Source organism: Entelurus aequoreus, linkage group LG08 (assembly GCF_033978785.1).
Source record: "Entelurus aequoreus isolate RoL-2023_Sb linkage group LG08, RoL_Eaeq_v1.1, whole genome shotgun sequence".
Taxonomy (NCBI): Eukaryota; Metazoa; Chordata; class Actinopteri; order Syngnathiformes; family Syngnathidae; genus Entelurus; species Entelurus aequoreus.
In genome coordinates this window covers 17,997,470-18,017,625 of record NC_084738.1, presented here as the reverse complement: position 1 = coordinate 18,017,625, position 20,156 = coordinate 17,997,470, and the positions used below count along the sequence as shown (strand labels likewise).

The following is a 20,156-nucleotide window of genomic DNA, read 5'->3' as shown; positions in this document are numbered from 1 at the left end:
TTTAAGTTATCGTGTCGTGATTTTACCAGTCCGGCCCATACGGGAGTAGATTTTTCTCCATGTGGCCCCTGATCTAAAATGAGTTTGACACCCCTGTTCCGATCAATAGTTTGAATGCTAAAAATAAGATACGTTAGTTTGTTAATTTGATTATGAGATAAATTGTGGCTGCCTTTGTTTCTTGCATCTAATCAGCTGACATTCAGTTGGTAAGACTTGCTTTATGTCTTAATTACCACATAAGGTATTACATTACCACGTAAGGTATATATGATACAAATATTGTACAAACAAAAGTCATTTCCTAAATCTGATCTCTGTCCCGTTTTCATCAGTCAATCTAGTCAGATTATTGATGTGATGACGCAGTTTCACTGTATGACGACTCCTGTCAGTCAAGATTGAACTGCACAAAATATCATCGTTATTTCTGCTCTCTGACTCTCCTGCTGAGTTTTTGTAGCTATTTGTGTTTGTGTGTAACAATCAGACTTTCAAATTCGTCACTACACTCCCCATATTTCAACCTCTTCAGCACAACACATCACCATGAGCACCAAGCACCACCAGTTGTCTGATCCGTACTGCTATTCCAACAGTGGTTCTGTTGATGGTGTGTTGTCCAAAATACTCGTTAATAAGCAACTATGTTGTCTAGGGCAACACGATCTGGAGAAAAAACCTACTTGCGATTTTTCTCTCCGTTATTGCGATTCGACTTGTGATTTTTATATTTTATAAAAATGCATAAAACTGTGAAAATAACTAGTAAAGGAAGACATGTTAATTTTTGACTGTCAATCAACATTCTGTTGTGTCAAGGTGACACCCATTAGAACAATATGCATTAATTTACTTTAAACCAGGGGTGTCAAACGTACGGCCCGCGGCCCGGATCAGGCCAGCGAACAGGTTTTATCCGGCCCGCGGAATGAGTTTGCTAAGTATAAAAATGAGCCGAAATTTTTGAATGAAAGAAACCACTGTTCCAAATGTGTCCACTAGATGTCACAATAGCAAGTCTTTGTATCGTTGTAGATTATGCTACACATATATATACCACATGATGTTAGTGCACCGGTTGAGGAAAATGAGCAAGCTACATAAATAACATCCTGTAATTTGATTTTGATATCATTTTTGTATCTTGATAGATTGAAAATTAAAACCAATGAGTTGACTGATGAACATTATCAGATAATTTACTCAGAAAGTATAAATAACTACAAATAAATATATAATTATATTAACCGCAACATGTAAGTGTAAAAAAAAACAACAACATTGTGATTTGTACATTTTCAGAATGTGCTTGTTCTATTTTTAAACAAAGAAAACAATCTGAAGTTATCTTTATTTTAAAGGTATCCCCACAACTGCGGTCCCCTCCAATGTTTCTCATTGTCATCCCATTGGGTTGCGTTTTTTATTGCCCTGATGTGGGATCTGGACCCGGGGTGGACCGCTCGCCTGTGCATCGGTTGGGGACGTCTCTGCGCTGCTGACCTGTCTCCGCTCGAGATGGTCTCCTGCTGGCCCCACTATGGACTGGACTCTCACTATTATGTTAGATCCACTGTGGACTGAACTTTCACAATATTATGCTAGATCCCCTCGGCGTCCATCGCACCGGTCGCCCTGGGGGAGGTCCCCAAATCTGCGGTCCTCTCCAAGGTTCCTCATTGTCCCATTGGGTTGAGTTTTTCCTTGCCCTGATGTGGGATCTGAGCCGAGGATGTCGTTGTGGCTTGTGCAGCCCTTTGAGACACTTGTGATTAAGGGCTATATAAATACACTTTGAATTGATTTATATATTTTTTCCTTTCCACTTTCTCATGCATCCTGATTAACATAAAAAAAATAACATGGTATTTATAATGCGTTTTCAAATTGAGGATATGAACACTTTCCAGTTGTTGCTTGCTATTGTAACAGATGCCAACAAGCGAAAGTATGTTGCCTAAAGGTTACTTTCTTAAGCCTTACGAGCTCTGCTGAACAATAGGTTTGACAGCCGGAGGCTTTTGACTCATTGGCTAGTCCTGCTCAACTTTGCAATCAATGGAGATGTCTGGCTGGTCCACACAATGACCACTGTTACATTGGTGCCGTGACCTGGATGAGAGTGAGGTTTGGGGATGTGTAACGAATGTCAGCTAGCCTAGGTCAGTACGCTCCGTAAACCAGTGGAGACAGTGCTTTGACAACCTGGAAATTTTAACCCGCTGTCTAGAGCTGCTTAACTCATTTGAAAGAGGTGTCTGGATGCGGGTTTGAGCCCCAGCAAGGTGCAGGACTGGAACCACTTCCGTCATTTCAGTTTCAGTTTACCGGGTTGAAGAGATAAAACGGCTGTAATTACAGCATTTACGTCAAAATGACAGAGGTAGCAAGAATTGTTTGAAATAACCCTCTAAAAGACACACCAAAGAGTTCCAAACTCAACTTTGTATTTTATGAACAAACTCCTTGATTACCAACAAAAGAGACACCAGAAGGAAGCTGCATCTATGTGAGGAAGACGAGTTCGTAAGGTTGCAGCTGCATGTCTTCGGGTCTTTAGGATTGGCCGTAGGAGCAGAACATCGGAGCCAGTCCACGGCGATAGATTTTGGGGTCACTACGTCTTGGTCCAGTCCTCCACTCTTGATTACCCAGTATTGGTTGTCCTTGAAGAAATAGGCGTCACCTAAAGAATACGGAAGCATTTTCAATAAACATTTGTCTTGTTACATTTATGCATCTTGTATCCCTTTCATGTTAATCTTAGTTGAGGAGCCAACACTACTAAAGTGTCTGAGAGACGTGTGGTAAGGTGGATGACTTTACAAAGTGGTTTTAAATGATTTATAGTTGACCTCCACTTGAATAGTTTTGTCTGTGTCACACCGCGGTGAGGAGAGTCTTGTCTTGGTTTTTTCTGTCTTGTGATTTGCATGTATTATTTTGAAAAAGCATCTCCTTTTGTTTCAGATCACGGGCCCTTCCTCTTGTGTCACCAGTCTGACGTCATCCCTGACCCTTGATTGTTTCCACCTGTTTCCCATTACCCTCATGTTCCATATAAGCCCATCCCTCCCCTTGTTCTGTGCCAGATTGTCTCGATCCTTCGTGCCTGTCTTGCGTCCTAGTTCATGTTCTTGTCTTGCCTCGTCCCACGACCACGTATGTTTATCCAGCGTTTTTCAAGCTGTAATTTTGAGTTAACCTTTTCCTCCCTTAGAGCGACCTTTGTTATTTAACCTTTTTCAACCGCAGTGGTGAGTTATGATTTTTCTTTAATTATTTCCTTCCTCAAAGTTTGAGTGATTTTTGTTTATATAAATGTTAGAATAATTGTGAGAGTATTAAGTTTTGATAGTCCTTTATTTCTTCCTCCGTTTGGAGCGCTTTTTGTTAAAAATTTTTTATAGCAGATTCGTTGCTAGTTATATTTGTCTTATTTTTGTCTATTCCTCCGTCGGAGTGATTTTTGTTTTTTTCCCTTTTTGGAAATGTTTTTTGATATAGTAGAACCTCATAGTGATTGTATATTTTCTGCTCTGGAGGTTAAGAGTTATTTTCAAAATAAACGCCTTATTTAGAACCTCCCCTCTCTGCATTTGAGTCCCTTCATTCGCCCTAGCCTGACATTACAATCTGGCCAGTATGGACTCAGCAGAGAAAGGACAAATTTCCGCCGCCCTCCAGGATCAGGCAACCCGTCTCTCACGCCAAGAGGATTTCCAGACGGCGATGGCCGAACACATGGCCCGACTAACCACCCAGCTGCAGGAGATGGCCCGGCAACTTCCTCCAACCGCCGCATCGGCACCCGTACCTGCCCACGTCATTCGCCGGAGCCGGAAGTAAACTGGCACCTCCAGCATCCTATTCAGGTGAAACCGGACAAAGCAAAACATTCATGATAGATTGTTCTATCCATTTTGAATTTAATCCTCACGCCTTCCCCACTGAACGAGCGAAGATCGCTTTTATGATCTCCCACTTGAAGGGTAGAGCCAAGGCATGGGCTTCCGTCGAATGGGACCGAAGTTCAGCCATCTGCAACTCCCTCACAGATTTCCAGACGGCACTTCGAATGACATTTGATCCTGTCACAGATAACCGAGAGAAGGCACAGGAGTTGAGCAGACTGAGGCAAGGTCGAGACTCGGTTTGTGACTATGCCATTCGATTCTGCACGCTAGCGGCTGAGAGCGGGTGGAACTCCGCTGCTCTTTATGATACTTTTTTGAAAGGCTTGGCCATACATATTCAAGATCTACTTGTACCACTAGACTTACCAGCTGGGTTGGACGAGCTCGTTGCGCTCGCCATTCGTACCGACAACCGACTGACGCAGCTCAGACGACATCGGGGCGCACGAACCACCACTACGGGAGGAGCGGCACAATATCAGACGCATCACGGTCCGGATCTTTACACCGCTTCATCGGAGTCAAGTCACCTAAACCCCCAGGCGGAAGGTGAGGATCCAATGCAGCTGGGGAGAGCGCGGCTGACACCGGAGGAACGTCAGAGACGACAGCTGGAAGGAAGGTGCTTCTACTGCGGAGAGCCGGGCCACCTCGTCGCCACCTGCCCTAAGAAACGACCCATCGGAGTGAGTCAACATATTTCTACCACTCCCATTAAGCGTACCCTCACCAGGATCCAGGTAAAACATCACACAGTCACAAACATTGGGGCGCTTATTGACTCAGAGGCAGACGAGAGTTTGATGGACTGGTCTTTAGCTGCAAAATTAGGGATCAGATCCGAACCGTTAGCTTGACCCATGAGAGCAAAAGCTCTTGATGGGAAGGAATTGTTTATGATTTCCCACGCCACAGAACCAATCCGCATATCCATAGAAAACCATGAGGAAAAGATTCGCTTGTATCTATTCAAAGCCGCCTCACACACATTGATTTTGGGACTACCATGGCTGATTCAACATAACCCCCAGATAGACTGGAGAACAGGAGAAATTAAAGCATGGGGGAAGGACTGTAATAATGACTGTTTTATCGGCGATACCCAAAAGAAAAGTGTAGCGCAACTTAATCTGTTCTCTGCAAACCCCACCACAGAATCCGAGTACCCGGACCTGAACTCGGTACCCCCATGCTACCACCAGCTACGAGAGGTTTTCAGTAAAACCAAAGCCATGTCTCTTCCTCCGCACCGTCCATACGACTGCACCATTGACTTGATCTCAGGGTCCACCATACCCAAAGGTCGCTTGTATTCTGTTTCCGGTCCAGAGAAAGCGGCCATGAAGGAATACCTCACAGCCTCATTAAAAGCGGGGCTGATCCGCCCCTCCTCATCACCAGCGGGTGCTGGATTCTTCTTTGTGGGCAAAAAGGATGGATCCTTGAGACCATGCATCGATTACAGTTCACTCAACGACATCACTATAAAGAACCGGTACCCCCTTCCTCTCATGTCTTCAGTATTCGACCAACTTCAACAATCTAAGGTATTTACAAAACTCGACCTTCGTAATGCCTATCACCTGATCCGTATAAGGGAAGGGGATGAGTGGAAGACTGGTTTTAATACTCCCAGTGGACACTATGAATACCTTGTTATGCCATTTGGACTCACCAACGCACCCGCTATTTTTCAAACTATGATTAATGATGTGCTCAGAGACTTCCTTGATCAATTTGTGTATGTATACCTGGATGATATTTTAATTTATTCACCAGACATTGATACTCACCAAGTGCACGTGACTAGGGTCCTTAAAAGACTATTGGAAAACCAGTTATATGTCAAAGCAGAGAAAAGTGAATTTCATGTTAACACTATTTCCTTCTTGGGTTTTATAGTAGCTCCAGGAAAGGTCCAGATGGATCCGGCTAAGATAAGTGCTGTCACCGACTGGCCTACTCCCGATAGTCGCAAAAGGGTTCAGCAATTCTTAGGATTTGCTAATTTCTATAGACGTTTTATAAGGGGTTTTAGTGCTATAGCGACCCCTCTCCATGCCCTCACTTCCACTCAGGTACAATTTCGATGGACTCCAGAAGCTGAAAGTGCATTCCAGAACCTCAAGCAGCGTTTTACGTCGGCCCCGATTCTCACCATGCCAGACCCACAACGCCAGTTCGTGGTAGAAGTGGATGCCTCCAACGAAGGAGTCGGAGCCGTCCTATCCCAACGAGCTGAGAAGGATGGCAAGATGCACCCCTGTGCCTTCTTATCCAAACGTTTATCCAAAGCTGAGAGGAACTATGACGTCAGCAACCGTGAGTTGTTGGCCATCAAACTTGCCCTTGAAGAGTGGAGACACTGGCTTGAGGGGGCCGATCTTCCGTTCATTGTCTGGACAGACCATAAAAATCTAGAATACATAAAGAAAGCAAAAAGACTTAACTCTCGGCAGGCCAGGTGGGCACTCTTTTTTAACCGCTTCTCTTTCTCTCTATCTTACAGGCCGGGGTCCCAAAACGTCAAGCCAGACATCCTGTCTAGACGCTTCGACCCCGAGCTTGTTGCCAAGGAACCAGAAACTATCCTTCCACTGTCCCGTGTGGTTGGAATGGTTACCTGGCAAATAGAAGATGAGGTGAAGCAGGCAAATGGTGGAACCCCGCCACCTAGTGGGTGCCCAGGTAATCGCTTGTTTGTTCCGACTGGGTTGCGCTCACAAGTGATCCATTGGGCTCACACCTCCCTGCTTTCATGCCACCCGGGAGTTCGGAGAACGATGTTCGCCATCTCCCTGCGATTTTGGTGGCCATCCATGGAGCCGGAGGTTCGGGAGTACGTGGAGGCATGTTCGGTCCGTGCCCGGAACAAAACATCATCCGGGTCCCGTATGGGTCTACTGCAGCCCCTACCTATTCCCTCCAGACCGTGGTCCGACATATCCATGGACTTCGTCACGGGGCTCCCGGTCTCTCAAGGTAACACCACCATCCTAACAGTGGTAGACCGTTTCACCAAGATGGTGAGATTCATTGCCTTGCCTAAGCTGCCCTCCACCAAGGAGACGGCAGAAATCATGATGGACAATGTGTTCAAGATTCATGGCTTCCCGAAAGACATTGTCTCTGACCGGGGGCCCCAGTTTGTGTCACGGTTTTGGAGGGATTTCTGCAGACTCATAGGAGCTAAGGCCAGCCTGACCTCAGGCTATCACCCGGAGGCCAACGGCCAGACCGAACGCCTCAACCAGATACTGGAAACCAACCTCCGGTGCCTGGTGTCCCAGAATCCCTCTACATGGAGCAAACACCTGGTCTGGGTTGAGTATGCACACAATTCATTACCTACATCGGCCACAGGGTTCTCTCCGTTCAAAAGTGCTTATGGTTTCCAACCTCCAGTCTTTCCAGACAATGAGCCGGAAGTATCGGTCCCCTCGGCACATGCCCTGGTCCGACGTTGCCGACGCATCTGGGCAGCTGCTCGTCTGGTGCTGATCCGACAGAGAGATCGGATAAAGAAGACTGCAGATCGCAAGAGGAGACCCGCTCCGGCATATCAGCCAGGGCATAGAGTTTGGCTCTCGACCAAGGACATGCGACTCAAGGTACCCTCAAAGAAATTAGCACCCCGATTCATAGGTCCATACCCTATCACCAGAGTCATCGGACCCTCTGCTGTACGACTCAGTCTGCCCCGGTCCCTACGAGTATACCCAACCTTCCACGTCAGCCGAGTGAAACCGGTTAGAGTAAGCCCGTTGGTTCCAGCCACCACGTCCCCTCCGCCACCCGAGATGATTGAGGGCGGTCCTGTTTACAAAGTTAAGAAGTTGTTAGCAGTTCGCAGCAGGGGCCGGGGCAGACAGTATCTGGTGGACTGGGAAGGGTATGGACCGGAAGAGAGACAGTGGGTGCCTTCTCGACACATTGTGGACTCCACCCTCATTGAAGACTTCCATAAAGACCATCCCGGACAGCCTGGGCCGTCAGGTGTCGGCCCTAAAGGGAGGGGTACTGTCACACCGCGGTGAGGAGAGTCTTGTCTTGGTTTTTTCTGTCTTGTGATTTGCATGTATTATTTTGAAAAAGCATCTCCTTTTGTTTCAGATCACGGGCCCTTCCTCTTGTGTCAACAGTCTGACGTCATCCCTGACCCTTGATTGTTTCCACCTGTTTCCCATTACCCTCATGTTCCATATAAGCCCATCCCTCCCCTTGTTCTGTGCCAGATTGTCTCGATCCTTCGTGCCTGTCTTGCATCCTAGTTCATGTTCTTGTCTTGCCTCGTCCCACGACCACGTATGTTTATCCAGCGTTTTTCAAGCTGTAATTTTGAGTTAACCTTTTCCTCCCTTAGAGCGACCTTCGTTATTTAACCTTTTTCAACCGCAGTGGTGAGTTATGATTTTTCTTTAATTATTTCCTTCCTCAAAGTTTGAGTGATTTTTGTTTATATAAATGTTAGAATAATTGTGAGAGTAGTAAGTTTTGATAGTCCTTTATTTCTTCCTCCGTTTGGAGTGCTTTTTGTTAAAGTTTTTTATAGCAGATTCGTTGCTAGTTACATTCGTCTTATTTTTGTCTATTCCTCCGTTGGAGTGATTTTTGTTTTTTTCCCTTTTTGGAAACGTTTTTTGATATAGTAGAACCTCATAGTGATTGTATATTTTCTGCTCTGGAGGTTAAGAGTTATTTTCAAAATAAAAGCCTTATTTAGAACCTCCCCTCTCTGCATTTGAGTCCCTTCATTCGCCCTAGCCTGACAGTCTGCAGCCACACCTTTCTGTCAGTTTTCAGTGTGCACATTGTGCAACATGTCTGTGATTGCATTTGGAACCAAAGCTTTTTTTTTAAGAGTGCTTTGAAAGATACTATTTCGCTACAAACCCTAATTAGATTTTTAACCACAGACATCTTGAGGCTGGAATTTAGACCCTTTTAAAAGTGCCTCTATTAAGCCTTACTAGGAAGGCACACTTTTGTGTGTATGTGGCTTTAATGATAATAAGCTGTTATTTGTCCACTGAATGGAGGGTTTCAAGTACCTTGGTGTCTTGTACACAACTGAGGGAAGACTGAATTGTGAGGTTGGTGCGCCGTATGGAGTGTTGCAAAATTTGCATCAGTCCGTTGTGGTAAAGAGAGAATAAAGCCAAAAAGGCAAAGCTCTCAATTTACTTGTCGATCTACAACTACGCTACTACCTACTACTACTACCTTTGTTCATGAGCTTTAAGTAATGACCAAAAGAACAAGATTGCAGGTACAAGCGTGTGAAATGAGTTTCCTCTGTAGGTTCGCTGGGCTCGCCTTCAGAAATAGGAAGGAACTTGGGGTAGAGCTGCTTCACACTGAGCGTAGCCGGGTGGTTCAGAAATCTGGTTCGGATGCCTCTTGAACGCCTCTGGAGAGATGGTCAAAGCATGTCTGACCGACTGCAGGCCTCTGGGAAGGCCCAGGACATGTTCAAGAGAATATTTCTCTCAACTGTTAAAGGAACGCCTCAAGATAGCCCGGGATTAGCAAGACGAAGTTGCCGTGGATATACTGTAGGATTGTCTGGGTTTCTCTGCTTAGGCTGCTGCCCTGACACCATCCATGAAGAAGGAGGTTTCTCTAATTCGGTGCTCATAAAGAGGGTCTATGTTTGCATATTACTGTTGGCATATGTTCATTTTGCATGATAGAATAACATGTTAAACAGCAACACTGTTCAGAAACAGTTACTATTATTTGATGTGAAGCTGGTAGTGTCCTTTTAAAAGATGTGTCTACTGATTTGTCCTCAGTTACAGTATCTTGATCATCTTGATTAGGATTTTCTATGGATGTTTTTATTCAGCCAGATCATTGTGTTCTCAGGTTGAGAATCAATCAATCGCACTTTGCTTAATGTCGTCATCCCCACCCGAAAGAATTGTTAAATGAATCGTGAAAAATAGCAAGCGATTCTAAGGATTTGATACATTAGGAACCGGTTCTGAAAAATAACCCGTTTGCGATTGCCATTCCTAGTGGTTCTACAGAATCGTTTGTCAGTGCCGCAAATGGGGCTGTTGTCATTTTGTAGTCGTGACGTAAATGATCTTTTTGCGATGTGACATGGTTGACTGGAATGTGACCCTGCTGTCTCATTCCAGAGTCACCATTGAAACATTCCATCTTGATAGCGATAACATGTCTACCATCTTCATGTCATACCTTTCTGTCGTAATGTAATTCCATCACGCTAAATGTTGGAACCACGAGTTAAGGCGGTGATGTTACCTTTGCCCCAGCTGATGATGTCGTCCATGCGGGAGGGCACTCCAGTCCAGAGGCTGTTATCACGTGGATAGCCCGGTTCCGGCTGCCTGGTCACCTGCTGGCCTTTGTGGCTCTCGTCAAACCTCCAAAACTCTCCTTCGCTAAACAAATAGGTCTTGCCATTATGAGCCCAGATGAATACGGCGTCCACCCTGTCGACCAGAGCACCGTTCTTCCTCGTCATCCGCCATTCGGAAAGGGGCCGTGGATATCCGCTCTTGGCCATCGTGTCCTTGAAAACCCAGTACTGAGACCCTGGATTCCAAATAAAGCATTAATAGTCATTTCTTATTTTATTAGATCTACCTTTATGTCAACTCAGTCACCAATGAAGAAGATGATACTGCTGTCGCTCTTCCTTTCATACACAGCGTCAATCTTGTTAACGCCTGCTGGAAGGCCCATCCAGAAGTTTTTGATCCGAGCCGGATTTAGGGACACCAGAGATCCGTCTCTCTTGATCCTCCAAAAAAACGCACCTTTTGACAGATGAAGAAATCAGATGAAGTCTTCACTTCAAGATGTTGGAATTTGAGTGAAACTGGCACCTTTAAAGAAGAAAACTTCCCCTCGGATGTTGGCCACCGCATCAAATCCCCCATCACAGCGGCCAGGAATAGTCGGATCAGACCTGGGGCAACAAATACAAAAACGTTTGCATTGCATGTAGTTTGAAATATATCCTCTAGAGGGCACAAGATAATCACATGTTTTACCCAAATCTATTTGTTCAGCCTGTTTTCACTATAATTTTTTAGTGAGATATCTGACAAAATGGCATGCACTGTGATGAAAATAGAAGTTTATTGTTTAGTTACAAAAGTAACCAACTGAAAACAAAGAATATTATACAATTATAACACAAATGCAATGATAAATAAAGGAGTGTGGTAGCAGTAAAATAAAACATACATTAAATTAAATCAATTCTTAGACTGTTGTTTTTTTTAAAAAGAAAAACCCCACAACTTTACATTACACTACTTCTTCTATGTAAAATTGTTGTTCTCTAAATATTTGGAATTGTTATTGTCTAATTACTTTTTATTAATTGTCTGTATAAAAATCTTTCATCTCGCAACATTACAAATAAAGTGAAATTTACAGAATTGATCAAGCCCAACTTTTAACTATACAGTATGTATTTTATTACTTACTGATTTGAAAACTATGGCTATTCAAGCACATTTAACACATTTTTACCTGACACAATTGGTACTTTTTGCATCAATTTACTTCTTCAATGTAAAATGGTGTTGTTATTGCAGACTTTTTCTTTTTAGATTTACTATTTTATTACTTCTTTGTGTAGGCTAAGAGTCTAAGGCAGTGGTCCCCAAACTGCGGCCCACGGGCCGGATGCGCCCCACCATCGTCCAAAATCTGGCCCGCGAGAAGTCCCAAGTTTAAAAAAATATATATATATATTTTTTTTTGTATTATTATTTTTTTAAATCTTTCCTTTCTAATCCATTTTCTACCGCTTGTTACTCTCGGTATCTCCTAGCCGCTCAGGCAAATCATGTTGTCTAAAAATGCATTTTCCCATCGATAACATGACATCGGCAAAGTGCGCGCTCTTTCAGTCAATTAGTGCACGAGGAATATATATATATACACTACCATTCAAAAGTTTGGGGTCACATTGAAATGTCCTTATTTTTGAAGGAAAAGCACTGTACGTTTCAAAGAAGATAACTTTAAACTAGTCTTAACTTTAAAGAAATACACTCTATACATTGCTAATTTGGTAAATGACTATTCTAGCTGCAAATGTCTGGTTTTTGGTGCAATATCTACATAGGTGTATAGAGGCCCATTTCCAGAAACTATCACTCCAGTGTTCTAATGGTACAATGTGTTTGCTCATTGGCTCAGAAGGCTAATTGATGATTACAAAACCCTTGTGCAATCATGTTCACACATCTGAAAACAGTTTAGTTTGTTACAGAAGCTACAAAACTGACCTTCCTTTGAGCAGATTGAGTTTCTGGAGCATCACATTTTTGGGGTGAATTAAATGCTCAAAATGGCCAGAAAAAGAGAACTTTCATCTGAAACTTGACAGTCTATTTTTGTTCTTAGAAATGAAGGCTATTCCACAAAATTGTTTGGGTGACCCCAAACTTTTGAACGGTAGTGTATATATATATATATATATATATATATATATATATATATATATATATATATATATATATATATATATATATATATATATATATATATATATATATATATATATACACACACAGCCAGGCCCCTGGCCAATTGTTTTAACCCAATGCGGCCCCCGAGTCAAAAAGTTTGAGGACTCCTGGTCTAAAGTTAAGAGTCAGACTAGACAAAAAAAGTAACAATGCAACTTTTTTTCAAGTCATACAGCTTTAATGTTTTGTAATGTTTCTTTTTTGAATACTCATTTGTGCAAAGCTAATTTTTTTAGTAAATTTATGGTGCAGCATGTTTACCATGTTTATGGAGTGCACTGCGGCAGGAATTACCATTATCTTTGGGTATTTTAGGCTCCATTTAAGATAATATAGTGCCTATGTTTTAGTAAAATATCCTTCCAAAATTAAATCCGATATAAATGTAAACATGATAATTGTGTTTGAGGTGGTTTCACTCACTGCCGTGTTGGTCTGGGCGGAGGCGGACTGGGCAGACCCGGGAGATTGGGATCGACACTGTCCGGCCGCTCACCATTCTTGGTGCCTGTTAAAAGCAGTTGTTAGTCAGGATGCTACAAACATTCTATAAACACACCTGAAGGTTAGGTTTTTTGACAACGTCTGCTCTTGTGTGTCTGCTTTTTATCATGGTTTAGCTTGGGATACGTGGCTTATATCCTCAGGTAAATTGCTTGTGGCGTATATATTTGATTTAATTGATTTTATTTACAATTCACCAAAAAAACTTTGTGTAACAATTGTGTATTTGTACACATTTTATATGTATTTGCCTAAAATGTCATTTTGTTTTTGACAATCCTGAGTTCCTGAGTACCACCAGATGAAGACTGCAGCACAAGTTGCACTCATACCACATTTTAAGAATCCGTAGCCTAGTGAGTCATCATGGTGAGGGGTGTCATAACAGATGACAAAAAAAAAGTCCCATGATGCCTGATAAATATACAAAATTATGGTCGGAAAGCAATGACACTGCAATATTCTTATACATTGTGACACCATATGTATACATGCATGAGTGTCAGGAAGGAAGACACGGATGTGGTAAACAGGAACTTTGCACTTAGTCATAGGGGGATCAGTTACAACCCCAGCTAGTCAATAAAGTAATGTTCAAGTGTAGCAATACCATATTGCAATGGCAAGTTTTATTTTTACTTTAAAGCAATTTATAAATAAATTGTATATATTTACAGTCAAATACATTGATTCCCAAACTGAAGGTTTCATTTAGTGCAAGGGTTATACTATCAAAAGAGCGGAATTACTTTCTGCAATACTTTTGCGAGATCTCGCAAAACATCCATGTCCCTTTAGGGGCGCCGTAGTTTTCAATATTTTTCACTATTGTATTAAGACACACAGGATGTCACTGTGCAGTTGTACCTAATAAAGTGGCCAGTGAAAGATACTGCTTTAAAAAAAACAGAGCAGTCGTCTTTGAGTATTGACTGACCATAAAGCTGCTGAATGGCCAGTTTGTCATCCAGGGTCAGCTGGAAGTGGGGGATGTCTCCCACGGGACCCTGGTAATAGGGCCTCATAATGGACGGGTCGGAGGAGGAATGGGACAAGCCGAGCGCGTGGCCAAACTCGTGCACCGCCACAGTGAACAAGTCCGTCGTGCCGCTGCTGTCTCCTGGGGGCACACACTTAGTCAACATGCTGATGGGTCGCGTTCTACCGGTGCGTCCATACCTCCGTAGCTCCACCTCTCATGGTCGTCAAAGTGCGTGTCGCCGGAAATGTCGGCCGAGCCCGGGAAGAAAGCGTGGGCCAGGGTGCCCCCCTCCCCGTCGAAGGGGTACCCGTCCTCGTGAAGCAAGCGATTGAACGACACTTTGATGTCCCCGCCGGTTTCTTCGCCCAAGCGGCGAAACGTCAAGGGAGCGGCGTCACCCCAGGCTTTGAAGGCGTGAGTCAGGATGCTGTCCACCGAGGTGGAAGGCAGGCCGGGGGAGAGGGCGGGCGATGGGTAGCTGTGGACGCTGCAGAGGGGACAGTCAGGAGGGAGATATCATGAGGGCCATGCACTTGATAGGCCCCATTCCTCAGAAACAAATAGTTTATGATTTATGTATTTCTTTAATGTTGCCTATTACGTGAAATATAACATCATTAAAAAGAGTCAAACAGTAATATTTGCAAGAGAAGGTACTCAAAAGGTCGCTGTTCATGGTTTGCGCGATGTTATGAAGAAAAGTGCATCATGAGCATAACTCCGCCTCTAACCTGGAACTATGTGAAGAACTACATTGTATTGTATGCATGTTCGAAATAAACTGAAACTGAACTGAACTGAACTGAACCTGCCCCTAGCTGGGTACAGGACATGATCCCACTCCCTGCAAACGCTCCCACCAGAGGACAGCTTTGAAAAAGAAAGGAAAATTTAAGCATTTAAGTCCCATCTTAAAACTCATTTGTATACTCTAGCCCAGGGGTCGGCAACCCAAAATGTTGAAAGAGCCATATTGGACCACAAATACAAAAACAAATCTGTCTGGAGCCGCAAAAAATTAAAAGCCATATTACATGTGTCATGAGATATACATTTAATTAAGAGGACTTAAAGGAAACTAAATGAGCTCAAATATAGCTACAAATGAGGCATAATGATGCAATATGTACATATCGCTAGCCTAAATAGCATGTTAGCATCGATTAGCTTGCAGTCATGCAGTGACCAAATATGTCTGATTAGCACTCCACACAAGTCAATAACATCAACAAAACTCACCTTTGTGCACTCACGCACAACGTTAAAAGTGTGGTGAACAAAATGAGACAGAAAAAGAAGTGGCATAAAACACGTCCTAGAAGTCGGAGAAAGTTATACATGTAAACAAACTATGCGGTGAGTTCAGGGACCGCCAAAATTAGTAGGACAAAACGGCGCTCGCCAAATACTCGAATCAGTGAAGCATGTTTAATATAAACAGTGTGATTTATAACAATTAGGGAGGTTTGTGTCATGTTTGTCCTCCTACAGAAACCATACTAAAACAAAAAAATACCTTTTTTTTTCCCCCTCATCTTTTTCCATTCTTCATACATTTTTGAAAAATCTCCAGAGAGCCACTAGGGCGGCGCTAAAGAGCCACATGCGGCTCTAGAGCCGCGGGTTGCCGACCCCCGCTCTAGCCTTTAAATAGACCCCCTTTTTAGACCAGTTGATCTGCCGTTTATTTTATTTTCTGCTCTGCCCCCCTCTCCCTTGTGGAAGTGGGGGCACAGGTCCGGTGGCCATGGATGAAATGCTGGCTGTCCAGAGTCGGGACCCGGGGTGGACCGCTCGCCTGTGCATCGGTTGGGGACATCTCTGCGCTGCTGACCCGTCTCTGCTCGGGACGGTTTCCTGCTGGCCCCACTATGGACTGGACTCTCACTATTATGTTAGATCCACTATGGACTGGACTTTCACCATATTATGCTAGACCCACTCGACGTCCATTGCATCCGGTCATTCCTAAAGGGGGGGGGGGGGAGGTCACGCAGGGGGGGTCACCCACATCTGCGGTCCTCTCCAAGGTTTCTCATTGTCATTCTCATTGACATCCCACTGGGTTGAGTTTTTCCTTGCTCTTATGTAGGATCTGAACCGAGGATGTCGTGGCTTGTGCAGCCCTTTGAGACACTATATAAATAAACATTGATTGATTGATTGAAAAAAAGGCTTCGCTGTACCTTTTAAAACAAAGGCTTTTCCTCTGCCAACTAGCGGTGGTCTGATCATTTAGTTTTTCTTCAGCAAACAGGCTAACCTAGCATGATGTTGCTATTAAAGTGTAATGTTAGCACTATTGTTCACTCTAGGGCCCCATTCCTTGTTTGTGGTTAAAGGGGAACTGTGCCTTTTTTTATTTTTATTTTGCCTATCATTCACAATCATTGTGAGAGACAAGAAGACAGATGTGTTTTTTGAACGCAAATAAAAGTCCGCTTACAATGGAGTCAGAGGGAGGTCCTCTATTCCGCTCATAATAAATAACCATCCAAAAAGCGACAACAATACTCCATTTACATTCCGTGACCTTAATTTTAACAAAGTACCAGTGATGTTGTTATTATAAGTGCTAACGCAGGCAAACTATTTTTAGCGGCACATTGTCATAGGGCGCTAACAAGCTTGTTGCTGCGATATTGAGCTGGTGAGCTGCTTTTTCGCCTCGGAGCTCGTCAAAGTTTATTCACTCACGAGACAACGATGTGCATTTTGATTTTCGATAGTTAATTCAGAGCGGCATTATGGTCCTTTTATCTTCATCTCAATGGATGTTTGCTGGTGTCTCAATTGAAGCAATCAGAATTAGAGATGTCCGATAATGGCTTTTTTGCCGATATCCGATATTCCGATATTGTCCAACTCTTAATTACCGATTCCGATATCAACCGATACTGATATATACAGTAGTGGAATTAACACATTATTAAGCCTAATTTTGTTGTGATGGCCCGCTGGATGCATTAAACAATGTAACAAGGTTTTCCAAAATAAATCAACTCAAGTTATGGAAAAAAAATGCCAACATGGCACTGCCATATTTATTATTGAAGTCACAAAGTGCATTTTTTTTTTTAACATGCCTCAAAACAGCTGTTTGGAATTTGGGACATGCTCTCCCTGAGAGAGCATGAGGAGGTTGAGGTGGTCGGGGTTGGGGTGGGGTGGCGGGGTTGAGGTGGGGGGTAGGGGGTAGCGGGGGGTGTATATTGTAGCGTCCCGGAAGAGTTAGTGCTGCAAGGGGTTCTGGGTATTTTTTCTGTTGTGTTATGTTGTGTTACGGTGCGGATGTTCTCCCGAAATGTGTTTGTCATTCTTGTTTGGTGTGGTTTCACAGTGTGGCGCATATTTGTAACAGTGTTATAGTTGTTTATACAGTCACCCTCAGTGTGACCTGTATGGCTGTTGACCAAGTATGCCTTGCATTCACTTGTGTGTGTGAAAAGCTGTAGATATTATGTGATTGGGCCGGCACGCAAAGGCAGTGCCTTTAAGGTTTATTGGCACTCTGTACTTCTCCCTACGTCCGTCTACCACTCCGTACAGCGGCGTTTTAAAAAGTCATACATTTTACTTTTTGAAACCGATACCGATAATTTCCAATATCACATTTAAAGCATTCATCGGCCGATAATATCGGCAGTCCGATATTATCTGACATCTCTAATCAGAATAGATTTGATAGCTTACTGGAAGTTTATTTTATCATTTTATTGCGTGTGGTGTACACTGCATCCAAACTTCAAGTGCAAAATAGTGTTTTACCTTCCAGGAGCACTGGACTTATTGCAGCCTCAGAGGCGCGTAAGAACAGAAGTACTTAAGTCGATGGGAAAACATGCGGAAGGCTCGCAGTGACAGACTTAAGTCAAGGGCAAGAATGATGCTAAGACAGAATCCGCACGGTTGCGCATCTTTTTTTACTGAAGCACTCTGAAGAATACTTTAGGTGCCCTAGTGCAGCTTTGTTATTGTTGCTAATGTGTGTGTCGTCCTCTATTTGGCATATGAATCCACACACCTCCATGTGAGGTCACTCTTGTGCCACTTAAGTCCTGACAGCGCATATCTTCTCCTCCTCCTCCTCTTCTTCAACATGTCCTCGCTTCCGACTATATCAGGTAGAGAGCATCGCGGTGTGGACATGAGGCGCAGAGTTTCGCCATCTGCAAGGGAATAAATGAAAATAATAGATACTCTAAGTACAGTCTGTCCTCGAAATATGTTGTGATGTACTAATCAGCGTCCATGAGTATTACATATCAAAATTTAGTAATTATTCTTACACACTTTTCACTCAATTAAAAAATAAACAAGTGAATACAAACAAATGTAAACGTTTAAAAAAATCAAATCGTGCCAAAGTACACCACCTGACATATTACTTTTTATCATTAAATTTGTATTTTGTTTATTTGAAGGACAATGTGCAGTTACATTAAGAAGATGGCTGCACCAGATTTAGCACTATGCTAATTTGCATCTGTAGTCCTTTTATGGCGCATTTAACATCTACAATTAAAATTACACAGGATTAAAGGCCTACTGAAACCCACTACTACCGACCATGCAGTCTGATATATCAATGATGAAATCTTAACATTGCAACACATGCCGATACGGCCGGGTTAACTTATAAAGTGCAATTTTAAATTTCCCGCTAAACTTCCGGTTGAAAACGTCTATGTATGATGACGTATGCGCGGGACGTCAATCGTTGAAGCGGAAGTATAGGTACACCATTGTATCCAATACAAACAGCTCTGTTTTCATCGCAAAATTCCACAGTATTCTGGACATCTGTGTTGGTGAATCTTTTGCAATTTGTTTAATGAACAATGGAGACTGCAAAGAAGAAAGCTGTAGGTGGGATCGGTGTATTAGCGGCTGGCTGCAGCAACACAACCAGGAGGACTTTGACTTGGATAGAAGACGCGCTATCCGACGCTAGCCGCCGACTGCACTTATGATCGGGTGAAGTCCTTTGTCGCTCCGTCGATCGCTGGAACGCAGGTGAGCACGGGTGTTGATGAGCAGATGAGGGCTGGCTGGCGTAGGTGGATAGCTAATGTTTTTAGCATAGCTCTGTGAGGTCCCGTTGCTAAGTTAGCTTCAATGGCGTTTGTTAGCAACAGCATTGTTAAGCTTCGCCAGGCTGGAAAGCATTAACCGTGTAGTTACATGTCCATGGTTTAATAGTATTGTTGATTTTCTGTCTATCCTTCCAGTCAGGGGTTTATTTCTTTTGTTTCTATCTGCAGTTAAGCCCGATGCTATCACGTTAGCTACGTAGCTAAAGTGCTTTGCCGATGTATTGTCGTGGAGATAAAAGTCACTGTGAATGTCCATTTCGCGTTCTCGACTCTCATTTTCAAGAGGATATAGTATCCAAGGTGGTTTGAAATACAAATCCGTGATCCACAATAGAAAAAGGAGAGAGTGTGGAATCCAATGAGCCAGCTTGTACCTAAGTTACGGTCACAGCGAAAAAAGATGTGTCCTGCACTGCACTCTAGTCCTTCACTCTCACGTTCCTCATCCACAAATCTTTCATCCTGGCTCAAATTAATGGGGTAATCGTCGCTTTCTCGGTCCGATTCGCTCTCGCTGTTGGTGTAAACAATGGGGAAATGTGAGGAGCCTTTCAACCTGTGACGTCACGCTACTTCCGGTACAGGTAAGGCTTTTTTTATCAGCGACCAAAAGTTGCGAACTTTATCGTCGATGTTTCAGCAAAAATATGGCAATATCGCGAAATGATCAAGTATGACACATAGAATTGATCTGCTATCCCCGTTTAAATTTAAAAAAAAATTTCAGTAGGCCTTTAAGAATACACAACAAAATCAAACTTGACGTGATTAATTTGATACGCTGACATTGTTTATGTGTTGTTGCCATAGAAACTATATGGTCCATCCATCCATCCATTTTCTACCGCTTGGTCGTGGGGGTGCTGGAGCCTATTCCAGCTTCACTCGGGCGGAAGGCGAGGTACACACTGGATAAGACAGACAACATTCACACTCACATTCACACACTAGGACCAATTTAGTGCTGCCAATCAACCTATCCCCAGGTGCATGTCTTTGGAGGTAGGAGGAAGCCGGAGGACCCGAAGGGAACCCACGCAGTCGTAGTGAGAACATGCAAACTCCACACAGAAAGACCCCGAACCCGACCCTTATTGTGAGGCACCAGCACTAACCCCTATGCCACCATACT

At 43.4% G+C, this 20,156-nt stretch overlaps 1 protein-coding gene across 1 annotated transcript in view; it reads right to left on the bottom strand.

The window, feature by feature from the left end:
* Positions 1–2,011: 2,011 nt before the first annotated feature.
* mmp25b (matrix metallopeptidase 25b) overlaps positions 2,012–20,156 on the bottom strand; it is a 55,337-nt gene continuing 37,192 nt past the window's right edge. Inside the window, exons 11-18 of the mRNA XM_062056469.1 lie at positions 17,953–18,097; positions 14,126–14,415; positions 13,884–14,066; positions 12,866–12,950; positions 10,781–10,863; positions 10,559–10,711; positions 10,194–10,487; positions 2,012–2,689 (exon numbers count right to left, since the gene is read on the bottom strand). Of these exons, the coding sequence (XP_061912453.1) occupies positions 2,442–2,689; positions 10,194–10,487; positions 10,559–10,711; positions 10,781–10,863; positions 12,866–12,950; positions 13,884–14,066; positions 14,126–14,415; positions 17,953–18,097 (1,481 nt within the window). The 3' untranslated portion in view covers positions 2,012–2,441. The remainder of the gene's footprint in view (positions 2,690–10,193; positions 10,488–10,558; positions 10,712–10,780; positions 10,864–12,865; positions 12,951–13,883; positions 14,067–14,125; positions 14,416–17,952; positions 18,098–20,156) is intronic.